At 43.5% G+C, this 19,837-nt stretch overlaps 3 protein-coding genes and 1 long non-coding RNA gene across 10 annotated transcripts in view; 1 reads left to right on the top strand and 3 right to left on the bottom strand.

Moving 5' to 3' along the window:
* LOC147583532 (uncharacterized) overlaps positions 1-1,156 on the bottom strand; it is a 1,989-nt gene extending 833 nt beyond the window's left edge. The window contains exons 1-2 of the long non-coding RNA XR_015241948.1: positions 347-1,156; positions 46-197 (exon numbers count right to left, since the gene is read on the bottom strand). This is a non-coding gene — a long non-coding RNA (uncharacterized LOC147583532). The remainder of the gene's footprint in view (positions 1-45; positions 198-346) is intronic.
* LOC147583531 (transport and Golgi organization protein 1 homolog) overlaps positions 1-10,965 on the bottom strand; it is a 23,526-nt gene extending 12,561 nt beyond the window's left edge. Inside the window, exons 1-5 of the mRNA XM_086681034.1 lie at positions 10,824-10,965; positions 8,968-9,069; positions 8,221-8,281; positions 8,079-8,114; positions 7,929-7,996 (exon numbers count right to left, since the gene is read on the bottom strand). Coding sequence (XP_086537160.1) covers positions 7,929-7,996; positions 8,079-8,114; positions 8,221-8,281; positions 8,968-9,069; positions 10,824-10,948 — 392 coding nt within the window. The 5' untranslated portion in view covers positions 10,949-10,965. The remainder of the gene's footprint in view (positions 1-7,928; positions 7,997-8,078; positions 8,115-8,220; positions 8,282-8,967; positions 9,070-10,823) is intronic.
* Positions 1-19,837, top strand: part of LOC147583527 (transport and Golgi organization protein 1 homolog) — a 136,500-nt gene that overhangs the window by 33,153 nt on the left and 83,510 nt on the right. The gene's annotated exons all lie outside the window — the stretch shown is intronic.
* On the bottom strand, positions 10,954-19,837 carry LOC147583530 (transport and Golgi organization protein 1 homolog). The gene is made up of 7 exons (XM_086680574.1): positions 19,694-19,837; positions 16,868-16,999; positions 13,278-13,299; positions 12,245-12,333; positions 11,928-11,990; positions 11,126-11,192; positions 10,954-10,958 (listed from the first exon to the last, which is right to left on the bottom strand). Exons 1-7 carry the CDS (start codon positions 19,757-19,759, stop codon positions 10,954-10,956), a joined length of 444 nt encoding a protein of 147 aa, XP_086536700.1. The 5' UTR covers positions 19,760-19,837.

The raw sequence follows: 19,837 nt of genomic DNA, 5'->3' as shown, positions 1-19,837 counted from the left end.
TTTCTTCTAAAATTGATTCAGGATGTTTGTTTGGTACAGTCTTACCCATACTGAGAAGGGGCCTTGGTATGTTCTTTGACCATGAGCAGTCTGGGAGGGACGCCGTGAATCTGCTTTTAGTAAAACCTGCAATCAATTTAAAAGTATTTCAGATGTTCACGAGTTCATGAGAAATCAGAAAACATGCCAAATCTCAACTGAAAAGGGGATAAGGTAACGAGCATATTTTTAAGATATTATTGATGAGATTCCTTCCAATGAAGACAAGAGAGGATAACTGTAACAAATTCTGTTGCAGGAATAATATTGAACATTCAAGAAACGGGCGGTTCCCGACACAACATACCTGTCAGGTTTCCAGTTATTTCCAACGACTACAACATTGTTGGGAAAAAATCCCCACTGAAAGTTCATAAAAGCATGTGCGATGTGGAGGTCATTGTGTGTTTTCACCTCTGGCTCTGGTTCCAGCAGGACTCGGAGAGTGGGTCCCAGCTCCTTCTTCTAGAAGGTCCTGAGAGTCAACATTTGGCGTCTTCACTTCCCAACTGAATGCGGCTCCTGTTCCTCCGAATTTGTGTCAGGATTTCTCCCCCGAAACAAGCCTGACCTGGAACAAACCAACCCCAGCCTCTCTGACGTGGCCTCACGGAACCCCATGAATCCACGGATCCTCCAGGGAAATACCGGCAGGGGAAATGAGGAACAAACCACGGAACAGCCCAGAAAAAGCGAGGGGCTGTGCCGCCAACCGACCACCCGCGCTTCCGGGGAAGCCGCCCAGGCCCTGCCTCCCCCGCCTCGGAACTCAGCCCCACCACCTAGGAGACGCCAAGGGGCTGCGAAGCCTCCAGGGTCTCCCCCAGGCCCGGGGGCGGAACCTGCTGGAAACGCAGCTCTGGCTCTTTGCCCACACTCAGAGGCACTGGGTCCTCAGAAGCAAGGAAGCCTTCCCAGCCCGGAGGCGCCCTGGATCAGAAAAGCCTAGTGGGCGCCTTCTCAGGCCAGCACTGCCCACGCAGAGGCCCGGCCCCTCCCTGGGCGTGGTGCGTGCGCGCCCTCTGCCGGCCGCCGTGGGAATTCCTGCAATGCTCAAGGCCATGGCTGCTCAGCTGGAAGTACTGAGAGTGCAGCTGGTCCAGTGAAGCCTGTTCTCCTGATCCAGAGGGTCTTAGCGAAGGGCTTGCTTGGGACACAAAGAAACCTTTTCCTTCTCCTTTTTACTGAGTGAAGAATGAAACCGAATTTATTGACGTAGTGATATCATGTGTAATGCTTTAAGCAGCATTCGCAGAAATACAGACTGCAAATTGACACCTGCTGACCTACAGGTTATGGTGTTTAGCACCATAATACTTGGGTTAAATAAAAAAGTTGACACCTCTGAGAAAGAGATACAGGCTTCCAGCTATGGAATGAATAACTCATTGGGATCCAGGGTACAGCCCATAAAATAGCGTCAATCCTGTAAGAAAGCGTTGCATGCTTTCCCAATATAGCTACCCTTGTATAGGTACCTGGAGAGCGTAATGTATACACACGGAATCACCATGATATATGCCTGAAACTAATACAACATGGGGAGTCTCCTATATTTCAATTAAAAATGACAATATTTTTAATTTCTCCTTCACCATTAAAAATTATTTCTAATTGAGAACATATGAAATTCCATTTATACCACATTCTCTAACGTCACCAGCTTGATGTTGAGAGCTTATTTTTCAAGTTGTCAATAATGTCTTTGAGGACACAAATGGGACAAGGTCAGAATGTGCATCTAGAGGAAGCTACACATCTGGTATAAATTTCCTGCCTCTATATGGGTAATTTCAATGAAAAGTGCTTTATGGACGAAGATGGATGAAATCATTTCCATCAGACTCATAGGTAGATAATTGTGGCTTCAAATCATAATTGCCATCTCTTCATATCAGAGGAAGGCTGGGTGAAGATATAGGTTTCTCTTTTGATGTAAGAGAAGGCTGTGGTGTTCTAAACTGCTCACCTACCATCCAGAATCCAGAGATTAGCAGGCCTTGGCCTTCTGCTCTACGCAGCCCTGTCCAGGAAACGGCACTACATCTCCTGTGCCCCCTCTCCCCTGTCATGTTTTAGCTCAGGCCCTGATCACAGTGGATGAGAATCCTGTTTAGAGAAGCTGCTCATGCTGACCTTTACTGGAGCATGGCTGTTCCCAGCCACCACAGGGAAGCATGTGGACAGCCAGCTTTTGAGCCCTTGGTGGCCCAGCCATGACCCCAACGTGGATGGAAGCCTGGTTGCCTCCATAACCTGGGAGGAAGGCGGGCCCAGCAGGAGTCAGGCGCTCTGGGGCAGAATGCATGGGCTTTGAGGACCCGGAAAGAGTCAGATGCTTACACCCAACTCCTCCTTGGTGGTGCGGAAGGAATGGGTATCATGTCATTGACATCTGCCCTGCCCGGCCCTCAAAAAGGAAACGGTGGGGGGTGGGGCGACTTGGTGGCTCAATCACTCAAGTGTCCAACTTTGGCTCAGGTCATGATCTCAGGATTTGTGAGTTTGAGCCCCACGTCGGGCTCTGTGCTGACAGCTCAGAGCCTGGAGCCTGCTTTGGATTCTGTGTCTCCCTCTCTCTCTGCCCCTCTCTCAATTGTGCTCTGTCTCTCTCTCACTCAAAAATAAACATTGCATCAAAATAAAAGATAAAAACAGAAAACACTGAGAGGAATATGGGTCATTATAAGACTCACACCCACAACAGCTCCCACCTGGATTGGTGCTACCAGGTAGCACCAATGACGTAGCTGGTACATGGGGAAATCCACATCATGTGGATTAATGCAGGGTGTCCGCACTGTTCTACCCAAGACACTGCTGACCCCTCATCCATGTCTTGCAATCACGAATCAGCCATGTCCTGGGGGCTGATAGCTGCCCTGCTGATCACCACACACCACGGTGAGTAGGAAGTGCCACGTGCTTGCGAGGATCTATTGACGAGTGACCACAACTGTCACCAGATCTGGAGGAAGCTTGTGGCCACCACCCCAGAAGGAACCAGCGGGACATGTGCAGTCAATACAATTCAAACAGTCACTTATCTTCTGCCCCGTATTACTGTAGATTCTACCTGTTCGTGACCGTGTATACAGGGGTCACACTGTGTACATCAACACAGAATGACCGTAGGTCCTCCTGGAAGCAGATAATGACAGAGATACAGAACCGTGATGGGTTTATTAGGGGAAACGAGGAAAAACAAAATAGAGGGGACAGGAATGGTCAGGGAAAGAATTCAGTCAAATACGCATATCAGACAACTTTTCTAAATATATCACATCACCACAGCCAGTGGTCACAGTTCAGGGTCCTCTTCAAATTTCACATTCTCCTGTAAGGCAAAGAGATTTTGGGTTATTGCAATGGGATCTTGTGTTCTCCTCTATGTATTTTCTCTTCAACAATATATCTGTGGCCTTGGATGAACACTTAATTGTGTGGCTGCATCTGTGTGTCTACCTCTAAGGGATTAGGACTGTCTTCAAATCTTAGATATAGATCCCTGAATGTACACACTATCACAGTTATCTTTTTCTTTTTCGTAAAGTAGGACCTGAATTTTAAAAGAAAAAACACAGGGGTCTTTGCCGTATTTTTTGAAACACGGATTGCCAACCTCTCAGCCTCAGGCATGACACTCTTAGTTTCATGAAATTGAATGCACATCTGTTGAGGACCTTCTGTGTGGAGATACATTCATTTCCACCCTGAGAAGGGTGAGTGTCCACTCCTCCCATACATTTTACAAATTCCTTAAGTGCTTCTCACCTCTTCATCGTACTGACCTCAGAAACCAACATTGTCCCTGTTTCTCAGATTACAAACCTGAGGCTCTGAGATGACCGCCGAGAGCTGGTGTTAGAGCTGACACAGCAGGAACACAGGCAAAACCTCAGGAGATTGCGAGGGAACTTTCGGAGACGCAAACCTGCAGGCAGGGTGGTGACAGCAGACGCAGGGGTGTGGTGACCAGAGTTCAGCAGGGGCGGCTCCTCCTCACCCCTGAGTTCCCCACCAAGAGTCTGACTCAGGCTGAAGGCCAAGGAAGCGGCACAGCTGATCTACAACCTGCCTTCACATTTAGTCTCACTGAGACACACTAACTTAGGCAGACAAGCGTTTCCTAAGACTAAGTTTAACTTCCCAAGTCTCCCAGAACATTCTTCATACACGTCCAGACCCTTCAGAAAACCAAGGGAAACAACAAAATTTATTTAGATTATGAACTAGGTGCACTGTGGTGACGTTGACATTTCAGAGATGATGACTGCATTCTACATTGTGGTTGAACCCGTGCAGCAGTCCTTTGCAGACTTCACACTGTCCTCATGCTCCCTTCCCAGTGTGTGGGCCCTGCCAGAAATGGCCTCCAAGTCCATCCTACTGACCCCAACGCCCTCCCCTCTGCACCTCCTCAAACTCTGCTTACTGTGCTCAACTTCCCTTCTATTCCTGCGTGATTCAAGTTTCCCCCAGTTTCGCACTGGATCCTTCACTGGTATTTCCACTCTGGTGACCACAAGGTCTGTGTCATATAATGCATGTGCCCCCTTTCAGACGGGACACCTGAGGCACCTACACTTAGGGGTGCATCTCATCCTTCACGGAGCTCAAAGCATTGTGTCTTTCAGACAGGCACCAGTACTCCTGATACATCTGCCTTTGTGTAAAACTCCTCTTTCTTGTAGACAAGAGAAACCTACAGCTGACCTCATTACAGGGAAATGACACAGCCCATTGTACACTATGTCCTGAGAAACTTGAGATATGTGACACTGTCCCCAGGCAGGTTTGCAGTTGAATTGCCAAGCCCTCACAAGCATCCCTACATCATTCCCACCAAGTCTTTCACCAAGAAGACGAATACGCTTTATCGGTCACTCATCCAGTTCAGGTCATCTTACCAAATTTAGTACGTGGAGGAGCTGGTGGAGGAGGTGGCCCATGGCCCGTGACTGGTGGTGAAGGGTGGTCCGTGGGGGACAGCCTGCAAGGCGATCCTGGGGAAGGACCAGGCCCTCTTGCATTCATAATGGCCTGCAGAACAGAAAAGAAAGCTATGTTCGTAGGACAGAGCAAAGCACCAACACCAGCAAAAAGTGGCAACAACCCAAAGAAGCAGTGCTCATCTCCTGCCAGCTTCCCCACCACCAGGTTCCAAGAGGGCAGCAGCAGCGCCAAAATCTCTACCCATACTTTGGGTTCCACTTATAGCTTTGGGGGTGGGGAACGGATGCTATGGGGACAAACCAGTGTTCCCACATGTGTGCAAATGTAGAACAGCAAGCTCGTGTCCGAGAGGATTTATGGAAGGAGTACCAAATTAATAAAATAGCATATTCCTGATAGGAAGGCATTTAAGTCCAGAATCGCCTTCCACCCCGCCTCCGCCTCCACCACAGAGGCTGCTTATTTGTATGTGAAGAACTACAGATTGAGAAGGAATCACAATCCCAGGCTCCACACATGGAATCATAGCCCTCGTGGCTCAAAGCTCTGCCTCTAAGCCCCCGCCTGTGCCCGATCTGCTTCTCTCCCGACAATGAGGTCTTCTCCTCTCTGCAAGTGCTATCCATGGGCACAGAGACATGTTCGGGGATGGGGATCCTGAGGTCATGCAGAGAACCTCGAAAAGCATGTTCTTAGAGAACATGTTACGTATACATGTTAGGTAGGCTTAGCTAATTTATTTGCATTCAGCGGTACTTCTCAGGTAAATACAGTACAACTCGCAGGGTACTTTTGTTCTCTAAAAGATGAGCTGAAATTCTAAATAACAGAATTAACACAAATACACTTTCGTTTCTGCTGTACATCTCCACTGTTACACCTGTAACAGTGACACAGGACACAAGAGAACGTGCTCATGTGAACACAAAGGACACAGTGGAGAATTACAATGCAGGTAATTACGGATTGTCTCTCTTCACCACGCATGTAGCAATGCGTGTTTTCTAGGACAAATATGTCACCTCTCGTAGTTCAGAATATGTATACCCAGGGCACACCTGAAGGGATTCCAGACAGTACGGTTACAAAAAAAAAAAAAAAAAAAAAAAAAAAGGCTGAATGTTGATGGGTATTACATATACTTTGTCTAAGACCACTCTAAATGACACATACAAAAATATAAGTTGGAGTGAAGGCAGTTTGCATTTTCAAAACATAAGGATAACTGCCGATTTTCTGAACACATTAATCCCCTAGAAAGAAACAGAACAGGAAGAAACAGCAAGAGCAATGATTCCACACTGAGGAGGTCCAGAAAAAATAAGTCATGCCAAAAGACTTCCAGGTGGAGTGTGGTCTCTCCCTCCCTGGGTTATTTCCAGGTATATACCAGAAAAGCCCTTGGGTGCTCAGCCCTAGGCACGATTGGTTCTAAACCTTCCACAAGGAGTTGACAGGCAGAAAGGAGAGAACCCCATAGACACTTGGGTTAAGGCTGTGCATTTGGAAAATGAGAACAAGCAGACATATCATACAACACACAAAACAGACACAAAGCCAGGAGAGAGCGCTGAACAGAAAAAGGAGGGTTTTGCCAAAGAGTTACAACTGAAAATGGCCCCAGCATTTACCTTGTCCGTCTCGGCATTGTTGGTAGACTGCTTGTAGTTGTGACTCATGGGAGTGACATCACCTTCGGCTAAAGGCTCTGAAATGGATAGAGGTTTACTCTGATTTTAGTAGACTGTGAAGAATTCACACAAACACCACATTTTGTGACGTGTTAAACTCTTGCCCACACTCAGGACCAGGAGGAGAGGCAGAGAGTAACCCATAAGCCTCAGTTGACCCCAGTGATAAGGGGGAGATCCATCCCATCATATCTTAATGAAGAAACCATAGGGTCCTGGCTCATGTTCTTCATAATTAGTCAAATAACTTTCAACAGGGCAGCTCAAAGAGAAATCAGGAAATCGTCACCAAAACAGCCATTTCTCAATACACATGAGGGGTAAACTCAGCATCTCATTTCAGATAAAAATTAAAATGAGAGCGTCAGTTGGTGGATAACATCAAAAAACCCTACACAGAAGAGCATGGGTGTGTTTCTTCTGACTCCAGGCAAATTGTTCAGTCTTTCAGCTTATCTATAAGCTGCCTTCCACATGGGAGCCGGTATTATGTAACTATTTCTGAATGGAACTGAACTTGACTGATATTATATTAAGGAGTAAAGGAAAACTATGGGTGTTTAGCAGTGAAGCCGCAGAGTTGCACTGATAACATCAGAGGACGAAGCTATTTGGAGCTTGGATTCAGGAATGTAGGTCTACAGTTCACAACAATAAAAAGAAAGGAACATTAAAAATAGTCAATAAATGACCTTCTCCTCAAATAAACTAAAGTCTTCACATTGAGTCCGGGTGGGAAGAAGGATGAGGCCTCTGTCCTATCATCCTTTCCAAGCTCTTCAGAGAGGGGGATGCTAGAGGAGGTGGGAGGGTCACAGCCAGAGGAGGGGCATGAGCTCCACCAGTCACAGAGACAAGTGCCTCACTGCTTGCAGTACCAGAGGAGAACACCCTTCTGTCACCCCTTCAGACCACCTGCTATCCTTAGTGTTTGCTCTTCTGTCCAGGACACACGATGATCACCCACAGGAAAAGGCTTTGCCGCAGAAATTAGGCTGCTGCACATCACCACATGCCTTTTACCTCTCCTCGCAGGGTTCTGCATCTCTGGATTTCCAGGCATTGGTCTCCGCCTCCTGTATCCGTCAAGCAGCATCTTTCCTTCCATCACATCCAGTCTTGGATACAGAAAAAGAATGGACTTCTATCAGAGTTGCAACTCCACGTCCTCTGACTAGACACTAAACAGCACCGCTGTCATCCCTCAAAACACCCATAAAAACTCATGTCACGCTCCCACACCTGTGTTTCAAGCGGGCGACCTCTCGGCTCTGCTCCGCCATTTTCCTCTCCCAGATCCGAGTCTTGATCTAGGGGAGAAAAACATATCCACCTTCAGTCGTGCCAGACTGGGAACCAAAGAGAGAGAGGAGGAAAAAAGAAAATACTTACCCAGTTGTCCCCAGCATTACGCTTATAAACTGCGACCTGAAAAATCAACAATGAAAAGTCCGTGTTTAGGAATTCCAAGGGCCACTACACTCAACCACATGAAGTACTAAGGGTTCACTATGTCAGGCAGAACTCACGTTACCTGGTGTGTGAAGGTGCGTTCTGCCTTCTGCAGCTTTTCTCGTGTTTGTTCAATTTGCTGTCTGTGAGATACAATTGTTTTCGTCAAATAAGGCCTAATATTAGGTAGGATTATAAATAATCTGCTCATGTTCCCGTCATCCTCATATCTTCCCCCAATACAATTTATCCTTTCACATGAAACACTTTTCACACAATTCTAAATGTACAGAACCAAAGCTATTGTTCCATCCTCTCCTTACTCATTATTCCATGCCCGTAGGGTTCAGAGGTCATAGAATTCTTTTCCATTTGCAATCTTGCCCTAATTCATCATGTGACAAGTGACTTTCATCATAAAGCCAACATAAAGTTCTATTCTCCTTTCACTTGTGTACTCACCAGGTTTCCTAGGGTTGCAAAGGCCAGGACCATCAGATGGTACTACCTTGTTGATGGATAGGATTTCATCCTATGACACACTGCTTTCCTATAGATTATGACAACTGACACCACCCCTCAGGAACGTTGGCATGGATGAAGTTTCTACATGGGCAGGTCAATGCCGGAGACCCAGAAATGTTTAGTAGCTTAATTGTTTTGTTCTTTCTAATACTTATCTTTTCCTATCTGTTAATTCTCTACGGATATGTCCTCTGAATTTGTGTTTGTATTACTATATTCATGGAGTCTACCCATTGTACAAAGGTTAGAACTAAGAAACGAACAGGGGTTTCATGAGCCGCTGCTAATTAGTATCTGAACTCACTTGCACTTGTGTATGTCCCTTGTAGCTATTTTCAGATTTTCCTCTGCAGTTGCCATCTGATTCTTCATTGCCACTAGTTCACAGTTTGTCATATCCAGATTCCTAAGATGGGAAAGATATATACATAGTCCAGTAGCCAAGGTCCAGAAATTCTGCCTTTTTCCTTCTCAGCTCTCTTAAAGCCTAGACTCAAATATCCCTATCCCCTCCCCCAACGATGCACAGACTGACAACACAGTCAGAGAAATGAAGACCCCATTTAATGTTAAAGAAAATTCAACCTCCGTCTGCTGCCAAGTCGCCTACAATCAGAGCCGCCTTTCTAGTCCTCTGCTTCTACTCCTTCATCGTCAAGTCATCAAATAACATTGCACCTTGTGCCTTCCCAGAGTTGGTCTTTTGTTTGTGATGGAGAAGGCCTATTTCAGGTCAGTGTGAAAACCTGTGCCTGACCAACTGTACCCATTAGGATGAGGCAGGGGATCATCATTGCCTTACACCTCCATGGGGCAGTGCACTGAATCTCAGTCCAGAAGTTGTACCCTGACACAGACACTGAGTATGAAAGACAGCCTTCCAGGATATGGCTTCACCAGCATTGCAAATCACTCCCATACACCACTAAGGTTCAGGAGTGCAACCCCTGCCCACTCTTTCAAAGATCCTGGTGGAGGGAAAGGCCAATCTTAGAGTGGCAATATATGCTGAAATATAACATGGTGTGAACTGTCCCACAGTCAGGCTGTTATCTTCAGGAAACAGATTTCAGATGGAAAACTATCACCTTCATGGAGTCAGTCTACTTTAACAAGACTCAGTTCATTGACAGTGAAGGCAGCAGAGGGAAATGCTTAGAAAGGCTGGTTTGCTGTGTTGCCCTCAGACTATTTTGTCCATGGTGTTGCTTTAAAGGGTTTCAACTTGGCACCGGATGTACTCAAGAATCACATGCAAAACTGAAAGACTGTTAGTAGTGGACACAAAAGCACTAGACAGAGAAAGGTACATGCATTTCCTTCTGGCCTCTCAGGTAGTCCTTCAGCAAATGTTTTCTGGGGTGGCTGTAATGTAGAGGCTCTGTTGTAAGGGGGCGAAGATAGAAAGGTGGTCAGGGTGCTCTACCTGCTCCCACAAAGAGCTTACAAATTAACAAAAACAACATGCCAGTGAGACAGAGCAGGCTCCACCCCGGGTGTGGAAAGGACTAACAGAAGCTGAGCCTCCAGGGAAGACAAGGAAGCATTTCCTTTTCAATGTGAATGAGGGGCTCTAAAGGCCCTCCTCCTGAGAACAAAAGGAAATACTGGACCAAAGAAGAAACATGCACCTGGTGCACCAAATTTCTAATGAACCCATGAAGACACACTTCATACGAGTCTCACTTGCAGACTGGATGAAGAGATGCAGTACTGATGCCATCCCAACCCACAGTCTAGAAAGAAACTTCCATGGTTTCTGCAGCAAGGTAAGTCAATGTTTTCCCTAAATATTTTTGACCCAAGTCCGGTGCTGAATAAAGATCACCTAGTTCCGGCTGATAAGACAATGGGATGGGATTGAAACCTATAGGCCAATGTAAATGGATCCAGAGGGGAGCCTGTTATCAGTGTGCTTAATGCCAGGATCTTCCCTCTTCTACCCCAAGTACATGACACAAGAATGTGTGACAAGCACTAAGGACAGAAAGGAAAATGCAGGTTATAGGAAGCAAGGTAGGAAGGGCAGGCACAATTCTCCTGAATGCATTTGGCAAAAATACTCTGGATCCAATTCTAGAAGAAATATATTTATCTATAGCGGCCACCACATTCATTCATACAACAGTACTCGGGACCATTATCACATGAACGTCTTACTTTGCTGTAGCCATTTTTCTTTCTTCATAGGATTTATCAAGGACGTCTCTGCTCTCCTTCAGCCTTTTGGCTGTTTCTGCCCTGATTGCTTTAATAGAACTCGCAGCATTACGAAGGTCTTCCATGGTCTTTATCCTTGCTGTAAAAAAAATGGTTATTTTGTGCATGTGCATATGACCTGAGACTTGGTTTTGGGGTGACAGGAAAAGGGCAACTAGTGTGAAGGCAAGAAGGCATTCTTTCCCTTCCCAAAGCAAAGTCATTGCCACCATATGGGGATTTCTCCCCAACAGACAACATACCTCCCAGTGCATGTTTATTGGACCTCCAGGCTCTCAGTTCCTCCAACTGACCGTTTGCATCTTCTGACTTTAGGACAGATATGAGAAAATACATTCAAGAAATAAGGATCGCACAACAATGTGAGTGCAAAGGACTCAGCATGGCTACAAAGAAAGATCCTGGGGCATAAATACAACGAGAAGGCAAAGAACATGGAAAATAGTTCCAGTCAAAGGGCTCACAAATGGCTTTCTTAGGAGAATATTCCTCTATGCACACTGAACATTGTTGAGCATTAAGAGAAGAAGGCAGTATACAATTTGCTATTGCCCTTCATCTCTCAACTATCTTGGGGGATTTTCTCCATATCTTGGAGGGCAGGTCTGAATGATGTGGTAATGACCTAGTGGTGAAAATAAAAGATACTTCCTAGTCCTTGAAATAGCAATCTCCTCATGGTGGTCCTAGTGACATGGCAGCTGTGCAGATGGAGGTTTGTCTCCCAGAGGCCCACTCTCTACTATGGTAAACAGCAAGCGAATATGCTATGCTCACCTCACCCAATGAACAAAAAGCCTCCAAAGTCAAATGACAGTAAAAGCAGCCAACTCTTAGCACTTCCTGATTCTTAACATTCCTCTCTCTCTCTCTTTCTGATTGCAAGGTAACATGTGCACTTTGAAGGGTGTCATTTAAAATTTTATTGAAGTGCTCAACTTTTCTGATGTTCTCCTTCAACAGAACATGTTGAATGAGTCATAACAATTCCTTAATTTTACTTGTGTGTTTAGAACGCAATCCAGGCAAAGAAAGGATTCTTACTTTCAACTTCAGAGCTTCAGCAGAGTGAATGTTACTTTCTCTCTTAGCTTCTTGAAGATGTATCTTTAATTCATTGATGTATATACAAAACATATGAAAAAGGAATCAGAATTCAAAAATAGCATCGTGGTAGATAAGCCTATGTCTGATGTGTGACTCCTTTCACAAATAAAAAGGTAGTTTTTTATTACATTTGTGAAGCGTGTCTTGAATTGGAAGTATTCATAGAACACATGAAATATGTCAGTAGGATGAACTACAAGAGGTAAAACTAATCAAAATAAAGTCACAAGAAATATTTGAAAGGGCAATGCTACCTTCTGTTCCCACGTGGATATTGCTTCAGCCAGCTCTGTGTTTTCTTTCTCCAACGTGTTGATCTTTGCAGTTTTTTGCTGTAAATTAACTACAAGGGGATAAAACAATTTTTAAGGTTGTTCCCAAACCAGTGACATCGAATAATCCCACTGTGTTAGCAGCACAGACACATGATCTGACACATGGGTGTAACTAACTTTTTAGCTTTCTCATTGTGCCTGAAGAAGGCAAGTTTCAGCAGCATTTTAAACCCAAGAAACCTCATTTCACTGACATTCCTATACGTGTAAGCTCTAGAACACCGACTCCTCTAACAGACACAAAGTGCAAACTCCTCTCACATTGGCCCAATGTGAGAGCTCTCCTGCCCTGAGGTCACCCTTCTCATCACCACCACCGCTGCATTTACAGTGATGAACACCAACCAGTCTTTGAGGGCTTGTTAAGTGTCAGGTAGCCACCTTGCCTCTCAACAGACAGCACCACAGAATCAACACAGTCCATGGGGTCCGTGCAGAATAGATTGCCCCCCATTTGCATCAAGTTCACTTTTCCCCTGGCATGAGTGGCTCCCTCCACCTCAGACTCAAAACCTTGGTTTAACCCTCTCCTGTGACACACACCCTGCCTGGCAATACCTGGCTTCTTCTCTAAGCTTCGGCTTCTTGACAGACTCAAAGAGGGTTTTCTCATCTTCACATCTCACCAAAAGCCAGGTCATGGCAAAGTACTCACTCCACAGCTCAGGCTCATATCATCACTTCTGTCCTAACCATTTCTATGCAAAATTACACTCATTCTGTTCTCCTTCCTCCTGTGATGTTTTCCTCCCCTGGTCTCTTGTCTTAAGAGAGGCCAATCCCTCCACATTGTCACTTAGCCTCTAACAGGGAAGAGAAAGATTTTCAAGAGTTAACAAATCAAGTAGACATAAGAAGTCACCATATTTATCCTTAGTTAAAAAATGAAAACCCACACCAAACACGAGTAATGAAAAAACATTACAAAGACTACTCAAACCTAAAATCTTACCTGGATATACTGGAGGCTCTGTCTGAGAGAGGAAGAAACAAAATTAAGTTTGAGGTCAAAACATAGTAATAGTAAAAACTTATTCTTCCTGATAAAATACTGAAAGGTCATCCAATGAAATCACAATGATCATTTTGTTCAGCATAATGAATTCATAACGTTAATATAATAAAAAAGTAGAATTTCATATTTAGTTCATGATTCTTTATAAACCATTTCTGATAAAAGCATAAAGATTCAGAGCTTATTTTGACCAAAAGATAGATTTACATTATATTAAATAAATATCAAAATATTCAATTCTGTCAGTGCATAATGCGGACAGTTTTAAAAATACGTAAATAAAATATTTGTCTGATTTTTTTTTCTCTTGTAGTCAAACCCAACATCCACACTGAAGTCCAGAACCCAGGATCATTTGAAATGCCAAAAAAAGAAAAAAAGAAAGAGAGAGAGAGAGAGAAAGGGAGAGAGGAAGAAAGAGACAGAGAGAGAGAGAGAGAGAGATGGAGGGGGACGGTAGGGGGGCGAGAGGGAAAGGGAAGGGATGGGAAGGAGGAAGGAAGCGGCAAGGAAAGAAAAGGAAAACCTTTGTATGAAGACACGCTTCTTTCATTCTCTAGAAAGCTTTCTGAAATGTTACACAGGGTTGGCTGCTTTCCGAATCAATAAACAATTACAACATGTCAGGTGCTATGATTTTCCTAGATCACTAAAAACAGAGGGTCTTCCAAAAACACATCATCAGATGAGAAAGAGAGTGGAACATGGCTAGGGCAAAAGCACAGGCACCAAAAGAAAGGATGGCTAACATTTCAAAAACAAAGCAAAAAGGGCTCCCGTTGAGAAGGTCTAAGAAAAGCAAGAGGAACTGAATTCCTGTAAAGGCACTGGTCTAAGGCAAGGGTTAACAGTTTCCATACTGGAGACTTCTGGGAAAGTGAACCAAAGAGAGAACAGGTATTAGTGAGTAATGGTTGTCTGGGCAAAAGTAGAAATAGCCATTTAAAGCCTGACTGCACTAGGATTTCTATTTTCTAGGAGCACTAAAAGCACGTCAACCATGGAAAAAGACATCCTGTGATTGTCTTGCGTCCACTGAAAAGTAACAACCATAAGATAATGACTGTGGGACTGAAGGATGCTTCCCCACTCCCAGCCCCTCACCCTTTGGAAAAGTGCCTTTATAAGCCTGGCACACTACCCTTTTGGGGAGCGATATTCCTCTTTCTCGGTGGCTCCGCTGTATACAACCTATCTCTAATAAACGCCACCTGCTTTGTTTCCCTTTCGATCAGTGTTCATTACTAAGACACTGAGACTGGAGAACCTGGTCTGGGTGGCCCAGTAACACCCAGACCCAAGTCGTCCCCTGATGAATTATAGCTCAATAAATTCTAGGCAAGACTCTACTTTAACAAAAGGTAAAGACACATTTTCTTGATCGGTAGGACGTATATCCCTATTTGAAAGTTTTGAATGATGATGTGATGCTGAAGCGAGCCCCAACATCTTGCCAGGATATTGGAATATCATCATGGTATCAAAAAGTGAGTCATAAAAATGTTGTTATAGGAAAGTGTATCCTAAGCAGGGGAAATGGAAAGAGAGATGGCCTTCCAAGTACTTAATATGCATATTTTCTTTTTGAAGGGAAAGATTTCTAAATTGGCAGGAAAAGAGGAAACACAGCCACTTATAAATAAACTCATGCTCTTCTGTTCTTGCTTAGAAGGCCTGCCCTCCAGAGAAACTATTTCTCCAAAGCCTAATGGGGTTTTTCTGAAGACAAGCAATACAGATGAAGGGAAATACTCAACTACAGTGCTCTTCCTCCTTCCTGTCTCATAGGGGAGTAAACTCAGCCTAAAACCTAGGGAAAGACAAAACTTGACACTAAAAGCCTTCACCTCAGTTTTTTTAAACACGGACGTGACCCCAAGCTTCCCCAAAAACTTAACAAGGTACCCTGAAAGGAAAAACCACATCTTTTGAACACAGAATGCAAGCATTAGAATCACACTTCCTATGGCAGAGATGGTGGGATAATCAGGCTGGGAATGTAAAACCGCTCTGATTAATAGGATAATGACTCTAATGGAAGAAGTAGTCAGTATGCAAGAAGAGGTGGTGAATGTGAGCACAGAAACGATAACTCTAGGATCCAAAAGGACTTCTAGAAATCCAAAACATCATAACAGAAATAAGGAATGCCTTTGTTGGATTTATTAACACACACAACACACCTGAGGAAAGACTCAACAAGCAGAAGGAAATGTCAAGTAGAAACACCCAAAACAGAAACGCACACAAAGAAATTAAAAATACAACAGAGAAAATCCAAGACCAGTGTGACAATGACAAAGGTGTAACATACACAAAATGGGAATACCTACTTATACGTTTGAAGTGCAAATGACTGAGAATTTTCCAAAATTAATGAGTCATAAACCACAGATTCAGGAAACTCAAAGAATTTCAAGCAGGATAAATACCCCCCTCCAAAAAAACCAAACCAAACCAAAAACAAAACAAAACAAAACAAAACAAAACAAAAAAACAAGAATCACAAGACTATCCCTAGACATATACTATTCAATCAAGAGAAAGTTGAAAACAAAGAATTTTGGAAGAAGCTAAGGGGTAGTGTTGGGGGCTGGAGTTGCAGGGAGATGGAAGAAATAACACCTTACCCAAGAGGAACCAGGACAAAAAATACTCAGAATTCAGAAACCATGCAATCAAGAAGACTGAAATGTTTATACTGTTAAAAGAAAAGAACCCATCCACCTAGAATTCTGTGAACAATTAAATTGTCCTTCAAAACATGTACAAAGTAAGGGAAATTATTGGAGATACTGAGGTCAATAATAAAGGCTGAATTCTCCAAGAAAACATAATCCTTAATGTACATGCATTAACAACAGAGTGCCAAAATACATGAGGCAAAAACTGATACAACTGATAGGAGAAGTAGACATATACATTATTACAGCTGCAAGAATTCAACACCCTCTATCAGTCATTGACAGATTGAGCATAAAGATATTCAAATATAAGAACACAGTTGGACTGAACTGCATCACCAATCACCTAGATCCATGACCATCTGTAGAACACTTTCTACAATAGAAAAATACACATTCTTCTCAAGCTCATATAGAACATTCACTGACACAGACCATATTCAGGGTCATAAAATACACCTTAACTTGAAGTCAACAAAATCATAGAAAATACGTTCTCAGAACACATATGTAAGCTAGACATCAATAATAGAAAGACAACGGAAAAACTACAAAATATATGAGAGATATTCTCATAGAAGATAGAGAATAGAGATAGACTAGAGAAATTCTAAAAGAAGAGGGTCAAAGAGACATTTCACAGAATTTTAAAAATATGTCCATCTAAATGATAATGAATGTTGGAATTACTACAATTTGTGGGATGCAATGAATGCCGTGCTTAAAGGGAAATTTGAAGTACTGAGTGCATACAAATGGTCTAGTAAAAAATTTGTGCTTACCAAAAAACTTCTGCTTACTTATGCTTAAAAGCCTATCTGTAAGGTATTTGAGTATACTCACAGCAAGGACAACTCTCCAGAGGTAAATAAGACATGCACAAATTGCAACGGTGGCAGTAATAACGGCAAGCTTCCGCAGAGTTCCGAAGACACGAGAGCCAAGAGGGAAATGGTCAGCCAAAATATGGACAAGCTGAAATAATATTTGAGATAATGAGGAATAGCAAAGACATTTATAATATCTGTCACCAAGAATCATTTTTATAAACCTTCAACCAGCCTCCAGGAGGTTATAAGCACACCTCTCAAAGGCCTCCTCCTGAAGGAGAGGGAGGACAGAAGGCTTACAAAGGAGCAGGGGCAAACCTGTAGGAGTGATGATTGTGTTTACGATCTTACTGTGGTGATGGCTTCATTGTTCCTTACCCTTTTAGTAGACAAGAAGTAAATGACTTCTGTTGTACATATTCACGAAGTACCTGGACAAAATCCTTTGGAACATTTCCAAACATACACCAAAATTTACGGAAGGATGGGAGAAAGTAACAATAAAAATGTACTAGAGATTCAAACGAGGCTGTTATAGAGACAGATGTTTACAGATATGGATATAACTGAGAGATGTGCAGCTGCTCTTATAATAATATGGGATTATTCCAGCAAAAATAAATTCTACATTATTGTTTAGTTTCTAAAAACACTGAGGTTTTCTTTTTTCTAATGTTGATTTATTTTTGAAAGTAGAGACAGCGGGGGAGGAACGAGAGAGAGGGAGACAGAGAATCCAAAGCAGGCTCCACGCTGTTAGCACACAGCCTGATGCTGGGCTCAAACTCACAAACCTGAGCCAAAATCAAGAGTCAGATGCTTAACTGACTGAACCACCCAGGCTCCCCATAAGGTTTTATGTTCAAGGTTTACTTTGAATCTGAATCACAGCCCAAATTGTCAGATTTCTGAATTAAATAAAGATTTGCATAATCAGGTGATCTTGTCTATTTTGATGAAATCTATGAGGTTTTAAGTTACTTGAACACACATCTCCAAATAGCCAATACAATAAATTCAAGTTCCTATTTCATAGTGTTGCACCTAAACCAATCAATAACAACTATGGAAATTACTTTCTAAATAACACAAAAGTCCTGGGTATGGTCACCAAAACAACAGAACACATATCATTTTACTAAAACTAGACTTACCAGTCCTTTAGGAGAAAATACACTCACAATGCAATTCATACTAACTCACATACCAAACTTTAATTTTGTGCCAATAAACCTCTCTAGAAAGTAGCCTCCAAAAGGTGTACCATTTGTATCTTCAGCTCTCAGAACTGAGGTCACTAAATTGCGTCCCGGTGGGAAATGTACACTGTCTTTGAGTGGCCAGTGTCTGCAAGAGACCAGGGGCCGTCAGCACAGTGATCATGGGGATCAAAAGACAGAGGCCATCTTGACATGAATGGTAAACATCCTAAGTCCTGGGCACTCTTGATACCTCTGCCAGCTATCTGTATGCTGATTTGATTAGTTACCGTTAACTAGATTCGATCCAAGGGAGCCAGTAACACTTGGTTCCCACAGACAATGGTCATGACCAGGTGGAGGTAGGAAATGCAAGACAAGTTAGTTTGTGCAAGAATTCAGAAATGAGGGAGGGAGAGAGAGCTGAACTGATCGATGAGATGCAGCCTAGGTAGAAGGGGGAAATTGCAATAAACAGAACCAAGAAATTTCCTCCTTCGTAGACTCAAAAGAGACAGAATAGATTCTGTTGTGCCTGGAGGTATTCATGTGAGAGGATTCTGCCTCAATTTAGGTTGTTCCTGACTTGGGACCTTGCAGATCCCTCTCTAAGAATCTGGTGCATGCCAATATCAAGAAATCTACTTTTCTCTATGGGTGTCCCCTGTGTCTCTGTCTCAGGCTCTTGGGAGTACAGGTTTTGCTTTTTAATGATAGAATGAAACATTCACACTGGCAACCAGGGATTTCTTTATAGTTGGACAATCCTAAGGACATTCAAGACCCTTTTTGCTTTGGGTAAATCAACACTCTGCACATAGTTGGCTAAAGAAAGGACAAGAATGCATTCACTTCCTGATCACATCACTCCTAGTGATTTTCTTATTATAAATGTCCAAGCAGGCTGAGGCCACTTCATGTACGCTGAGCTTGTCAGCTACCTGGTTGGACACAGAGTCCTTGGGGGCAGCCTCTAAGACCAGAGGGAGAGGGCTGATGCACAAGTTCCCCAAAGCGAACAAACCAGGAAGCACAGAGCACCAACGACATTTCACGTTCCAACACCAACACTTCGGACACCACGGTTCCCAGGGCTACCAAACTTCACAAATGTGAACAACGTGCTGATAGGAAAACTAACTACGTATAAGAGGGACTCTAAACTTACAAAGCTTGAAGAAGAATCTTGACAGGCCTTCCAGGAGCCATCTAATAGTATAAAATACTATTAATACTATTAAATGGCTCTTATTCAGTAGAGTTTCTGACATTTTTAAAAATGATTTTAAGGAAGTATAACTCAAACATCATACGAGCCCCTTATTTAAGACAAAGATCTCAGTGGCTTTTAGTATCTTCCCATGTCCTTCTTTCTGGACATTATGAAGCTCAGGTTTCCATCCTGTCAACACTACTCTTTTTGGAGCAAGTGGCCCAGACAGGATCCACAACTTCACGTGGACAGGTGTGGCCAGAACCCCTACATGCTGGTGGAGAAACCTTGCCCTGACTTAATGGGTTTTCCAAAAGAACTGAGTTCTCATCAAGGACTCCATGAAAAAGCTGTTTTTTTAACCACAGTCTGAAAAAGATAAATAAATACAAAAGGAAGAAGTCACTGATGTCGGATGTGTACTCACATTTGTGTTGGGGTAACCGGGATACCCGAGTAAGAGCATCCAGAAAAATAGCTTCCGAACCGTCATATTCTGGTCCTTTCAGGGGGCGCCTGGGCACCAGAGAGGAGGTGCAGATGGGGGTGAGGAGGTGGTGGGGGTGGGAGG

Source organism: Puma concolor, chromosome A2, assembly GCF_028749965.1.
Source record: "Puma concolor isolate L17-30 chromosome A2, mPumCon1.1.hap2, whole genome shotgun sequence".
NCBI lineage: Eukaryota > Metazoa > Chordata > Mammalia > Carnivora > Felidae > Puma > Puma concolor.
Note: the sequence above shows the minus strand (reverse complement) of the source record. Positions and strands in the feature narration are given on the sequence as shown.